Source organism: Bison bison, unplaced genomic scaffold (genome assembly GCF_000754665.1).
Source record: "Bison bison bison isolate TAMUID 2011002044 unplaced genomic scaffold, Bison_UMD1.0 scf7180017864068, whole genome shotgun sequence".
Lineage (NCBI taxonomy): Eukaryota > Metazoa > Chordata > Mammalia > Artiodactyla > Bovidae > Bison > Bison bison.
This window is the reverse complement of record NW_011494640.1, coordinates 13,174,376-13,180,798: the sequence shown is the minus strand read 5'-3', so window position 1 is coordinate 13,180,798 and position 6,423 is coordinate 13,174,376. Positions and strand designations below refer to the sequence as shown.

Genomic DNA, 6,423 nt, shown 5'->3' with positions numbered 1-6,423 from the left:
AAATGCCCCTAAAAGAACCAGTCCAGTCTCCAGTCCACTCAGTCCCCGTGCGTCAGCCACCAAGCACAGCTGAACAAAGTCATCCTGCCCTCTCCTGGGTGCTCAAGGTTGCTCCACATCCTGTCTGTGTCCCACGACAGGTCCCTCACTGTTGCACTGAGGCTGTTTTAAATGTCTGCCTCTTCCCACTGTGTTCAACTTCAGAAAACACAGAAGCAGCAGAGGTGAACTCCTGCAACTTCATAGTCTCCTCATCCACCCACCAACATGTCTATATTCTTCCTTACTTCCCTTATTTAAGTAGAAAATGTTTTAAAAGCTGCTCTTTGTCCTGAATAAAGCCTGTCCCTAACTGATTCCATTCCTACTATAATTCACACACCCTTGAGGTGGAGATCCTCCTTCAGAAGATCACGTTGGGATAGTTTGAGACACTCTTCATTCATTTATGTATTCAACAGGCAGGCACGGAGTACTCATTTGGGGACACACATGGGACTAGGTACTTGGGTACCTATCAGAAATACCAAGGAATGGGTCTATGACAAAGAGAGAACTCGCTTATATCACTGGCATTTAGCAAGAACCCTAAACAGAGTTCTTTATTCCTATCTTCTCGTATATCATCTAACACTGATTGAAGATCCATGAGTGCTTGTCCAAGGCCAAGGCTTGTCCAAGACCTCTGGATCTCCTTGCATAAATATTGCCACATGTCACTTTTTGATGTCTGATGCCAGTTCTCCTTACTCCCAGATGGCGCTAGTGGTAAAGAACTTGCTTACCAATGTAGAAGACGCAAGAGATGCACATTGTATCTCTGGGTCAGAAAGATTCCCTGGAGGAGGGCATGGCAACCCTCTCCAATATTTTTGCCTGGGGAATCCCATGGGCAGAGGAACCTGGTGGGCTACAGCCTATAGGGTCACAAAGAATCGGACACAACTGAAATGACTTAGTATGCTCCTTACTCATAAATGATTAAACATCAAAAAACCAGATTCTCAGAATGGTTGCAGCCCAAATCTTCACCCCCAAAATGGATTTCCTTCCAAAGAGATCTCAGTTCGGGTTCCATGCAGCAATTATATAGTTTGAGGAGACATTCATCCATGGTATGTCCACACAAAGGGCATTAATTAATCCATCTCGCCCCCATTTAAGTCTCTTTCTAAATTCACAACCAGTGACCTGGTCAATTACACTGGTTCTGTATGCCAACATTAATGAAGATCCCTTCTAACAAAGGATGTTCTCCAAATATCTAAGTGTGTGTAAATATGCATTTTCAAATTGGGCTAATTAAAAGCCTAAAGCAATATGTTTGTTTCCATCACAGGCACAAAATGTGTCAGTTTCTAGGAAAATTGCCAAGGAACGACTCAGCAGTTAACATTCATAATCCACTGTTTAATAATTTTAAGTTCTAAATTTCAGTTTTTACATTTAAGGTTTTTAGATCAAAGTGTATAACTACACGGACAAAGGGGAAGCCCTTCATACAAAGTCAAGTTTGAACTCAGTTGAATGCTGAAAGTTCAAAGTCCTGAGGGCTGCCTGTCCTAGAGGGTGAGAGTAGAGACCCCAACTAGGGTTAGGACTGGGGGAAGTCAGAGCCCCAATACCCTGGAGACAGATTAGATGCCAAAAGAAGTCAGGGGGAAATGATCTACAGAGACTTTCAACATAAGAAATACAAGCAGAGTAACAGATCTCAGAGACATGTAGAAATAAGAGAAGGGCATAAAGAAGTATCAAAAAGAGGTATGAGCCACATATGGCAAGTTCTGAGATCAGGAAGGAAGGGAAAATGATATGTAAGATCAGTTTCTATTGAGTAACCCCACGGCCTGGTAGCATTTCTCTCATGTGTTGGGAGTGAATGATTTTTCCTTTAAATACTTTGTTTTCAACTTGAGTTTGGCATGAGGATAGGTTGACATAATGAAGTGAGTACCGCAAGCAGGATATGCAGAGATATAGTAATAAAGAGTTCCACCACCAGATTGAATGGAAGTCAAAGTCTGCTTCTGCTATTTCTGATGGTGTGACCTCACCCAAACTAATGAACAATTCTGGACCTCAGTCTGTTTATTTATAAATTGGGGCTTATTTTGTGAAGATTAAGCTAGATTACAAGAGTAGGCATTCAGTAAGGATTACCTTCCTCTCCTTGTATTATTTTTGGAATAAATAATTGTCAGAAAAGGGGAAACATATTGACTTGGAAAGATGGGTGTCCATGCTTAAAAGACCTTAAGGCATTTAAAGAATTTGGACATCTTTATCTACAGGACTATGAGTCCTTGGAGTTTTTACCAATGAGCTCAGGTGGTTTGTTCTCAGGTGGCACTAGTGGTAAAGAACCTGCCTGTCAATGCAGGAGACATAAGAGGCGTGGGTTCCATCCCTGGGTCAGGAAGATTCCCTGGAGAAGGAAATGGCAACCTTCTCCAGTATTCCTGCCTGGAGAATCTCACGGACAGTGGAGACTAGTGGGCTACAGTCGGACATGACTGAAGCAACTTAGCACACACACAGGTGCTTTTAGATCAGTGCTGAACAACAGAACATTCTATGATGGCGGGATGTTCTTTATCACTGCCCAATATGGAAGCTTCTGGCCACACGTGGCCCTTGCACACTGGGGATGTGGCTACTGCAACTGGAATCTGAATTGTATTTACTTTCGATTACTTGTTTAAATTGCCATACATGGTTAGTTGTAGCTTCCCTGGTGACTCCGATGTAAAGAGTCTGCCTGCAGTGCAGGAAACCAAATCTGATGATATTCCTTTATTATAAGGTTCTCTCACAGCAGTCTGGCCTTGGGGAAGCAGAAAGAATGAGTTGAAGCTCACAGGCTCTGAAGTTGGATTGCTTGGGTTTACATCCCAGCTGTGCCATTGGGTGATCTTACCTAAGAGAAGAATGCTAATGACATCACCTGCCTCAAATAAGATGTTGGAAGGAATAAACACAAGTCAATACAATAAGGGAGAAGGCAATGGCACCCCACTCCAGTACTCTTGCCTGGAAAATCCCATGGACGGAGGAGCCTGCTAGGCTGCAGTCCATGGGGTCGCTAAGAGTTGGACATGACTGAGCGACTTCACTTTCACTTTCATGCATTGGAGGAGGAAATGGCAACCCACTCCAGTGTTCTTGCCTGGAGAATCCCAGGGACAGCAGGGCCTGGTGGGCTACCGTCTATGGGGTCGCATAGAGTCGGACACAACTGAAGCGACTTAGCAGCAGCAGCAGAAGCAATACAAGTAAGAGCTTCAAAGAGTATTATGATCATTTCCCCAGTAAAGAGTCCTCATGCTTAACTACAGCCATGTATTTGCTTCTCTGTCTCATCCACGAGGTTATAATTACTGCTGTAACACCAAGGCCAAGTACTTGCCTGGTGCATTTAGACTCTCATTAAATAAGTGTTTAAATAAAGTGTTGAAGGAACAGAGAGAGGGAAAGGGAGGAGGAGGAACAGCACAAGAGGAGGAAGGGAGGGAGGGAAGAAGAATGAATAAAATAGGCAGTAATGCTTTTTCATGAAGAGTAAAGCAAGCTTCCAAAACAGAAGAACAAAATACGAGAGCTTTCAATAAAAACCTCAGTGGACATGACTGCTGGCAATGAAGGTGGAATGACGTTCTCTGCGGGAAAACACGTTTCCAAGTGACTATGAAGGGAGCTGATAGCTCTGAGGGGGATAGGAAGCTGGCCTCGAAGGGATTGTCTACGAAGAGATTCCACACCTATTAAAATACAAACTTCAGTCCTTAAAAGTATTTTCAACCAATCTTCATCAAGAAAACAGGTGTGGGTTGTGTGACCTTGCATGTCCATGTGGTAGTCTAATCCAGGGGTCCCTAAGCCCCCAGACCATGGACTTTTAAGATCCAGGCCTCATGGTGGGAGGTGAGTGGTAGACTAGCAAGCGAAGCTTCTCTGTATTATAGCCACTCCCCATGACTCACATGACTAAGTTCCACCTTCTGTCAGATCAGTGATGGCATTAGATTCTCACAGGAGCATGGACCCAACTGTGAACTGAGCATGCAAGGGGTCTAGGTGTGCGCTCCTCAAGAGAATCATCCCAAAACCAAGCCCTCTGCCTACCCACCCCGTGGAAAAATTGTCTTCCATGAAACCAATCCCTGGTGCCAAAGAGGGTGGGGACTGCTGGTTTAATCTAAAAGGCAGTAGATTAGAAGTGAAGCATAAGCCTTGATGGTTCCACGTTTCCACGTTATTGTTAATACTGCATTCACCAGTTCCCCCCAAAAAAATCAGTGTTGGGCAAGTTTTCATAACTGTTTATTCATTATAAATAGTAAATATTTACTGCACTTTTTTACAGGAAAGACATTTTTACAACACATCGTTGTTGGTTGAGGCTGCAACACGAAGATAGCTCTTCTCTCGATCCATCACCCCCTAAGACCAACGTAGGAACTAAACTCAGTACTATGTCTAGTCTCGCTAACTCACTACATAATAGTTTTTAACTCTAAAAGGAATGTATTTGTGCCTACCTCATTCATGGTTCCAAGAATAGAAAGAAATAAATAACACTGCCTTCCACCGTCCTGTTCCTCTGAACATCTCAAAAAACAAATTTATTGACATTCTAAAATGTCACCACACAAACATATGTAAACCTCAGTTCCTATCACCTTTCCATATTGGATATTATTGTATAATTTAAAAGTACATGAGAGCCAACATGGACATCGGTATTGCTGCCCTGCCTTTCATAGAAAAGAGAAGAATGTAAACGTAGTCATTTAAAAAGGATTATTCTCGAACATGTTCTCTCATCAAAAGGGGCAAGCCGGGTGTTGGTTGTCCAGCAAATGGCAAACGTCACTGCATTCTACCACAATGAATCATGGGCTGCGAAAAATAAAGCACCTGCAAAAATAGAATTCTGCTTCTGTTTCTAGGGCCCTGGACTTTGCCAAAGCATCCGTGAGGTACACAGTATTGCACTCTGATAAGCAGCTGTGGGAATGCGCACCACTTTTTCACCCCACCCCACCCCCCACCCCAGGTTGGCTTCCGAATGAAAATAAACTGGGCACATGTCACACACCTCTTCCACACTGAGAAAGAAAACAAGCTTTCCTCCTGGATTTCCCCACCTTCCCGTCCTGTGACAAGACGTGTCCACCCAGGTCGTATATTGACAACCGAATTACAGATGAGGGTAAGATAACAAATAATTTATTGGGGACGTCCTTTACATCTAGTCTAACTTCCTAAAAACGGTGGGACTTATTCTTATATCCATTTCCAGTGTGTCAAAGACTCCTCCATTCCTGCTTCATGGAGCGAGCAGTTTTAAAGTTGTAGAAGTGTCAGCATCGGACGTCAAACTTGTTCTACTTTCTTCTCCGACTATATTTTCAGAACGTTCTGCTTACCCAAACCAGTTAAAATAAATCACACACACACACACACACACACACACATGGAATGTTTTAGCTCCTTGATCATCTGCACTAGAGTTGGGATATTTGATATGTAGCCATGTTAAATCATTGCCTTAAAATGTTGCATTTGTCTTTTATTGTTCCAGATCTTCCTTTTCTCCACTGCTTTTGTTCGACACATTCAAAAGAATTTGAAACCAACTACTGGAGAAAGAAAATCAATCATTCTCCTTTGTCTCCTGTCGAGATTGCCCCCCACAAGAGGGTAATTTTTTTTTTTTTTTTTCTGAGAAGATTCTTCATGTCTAGGCCGTGGAGACCGGATACAGGGCCAGTTTACGCTCCAAGTGGACAGTTCACTTATGCGATATCTGGCTTGAGATAATGAAAGGCACCTGTAAGGAAACACACGCAGCTTTTCAGGTCAGGCTGGGACAATTCACAGCAAGGGGCAAAATCAGCTACAGGCTGACAATGTCATATTTAATACCGGGGTATCAAAGGATCGAGACTAATATTTTTATTCCTGAGACAAGTTTGACAGAACTCTGTGTCCTGGGGATTATACCCCGTATGATCCTTGGGCTGACCTCATTAAGAACATGTGTTTCTAATGCCAGGGGTTATTTCGTTTGGGCCAACACTTGTGTTCTACCTAGTGGCAATCAGCTTTCACGTCTCAGCAATTAATAACCGCAAGAGGTTGTTGACATCAGTTAAGAAAATAATTATACAAGGAAGCCCTTGCTGGAACGACCAGCTGGCTTTGCCACAAAATTGATACCGGGATGGAAGGCTTAATCATGTTGGCAGCTCCCCTTTCTCCAGGAAGAGTTAAAGTGTTTCACTCTTCCAGGAATAATCACTCCCTAGAAAGTCCAAGGCTTACTTTGTCCATACTGCCCATATTGATAGCCCGTGACAGGGTCCATACTGTAGCCCGTGGTGCTATAGGTGGGTGGACAATAAGATTGAGAGGTCG

At 43.2% G+C, this 6,423-nt stretch overlaps 1 protein-coding gene across 2 annotated transcripts in view; it reads right to left on the bottom strand.

Annotated features, from left to right (window-relative positions):
• Positions 1-5,801: 5,801 nt before the first annotated feature.
• Positions 5,802-6,423, bottom strand: part of PAX3 (paired box 3) — a 99,918-nt gene continuing 99,296 nt past the window's right edge. Inside the window, exons 9-10 of one of the 2 annotated variants that reach the window (XM_010837073.1) lie at positions 6,331-6,423; positions 5,802-5,836 (exon numbers count right to left, since the gene is read on the bottom strand). In XM_010837073.1, the coding sequence (XP_010835375.1) occupies positions 5,802-5,836; positions 6,331-6,423 (128 nt within the window). Of the gene's footprint in view, positions 5,837-6,310 lie in introns of those variants that run through there. The other variant, XM_010837074.1, reaches the window with a different exon arrangement.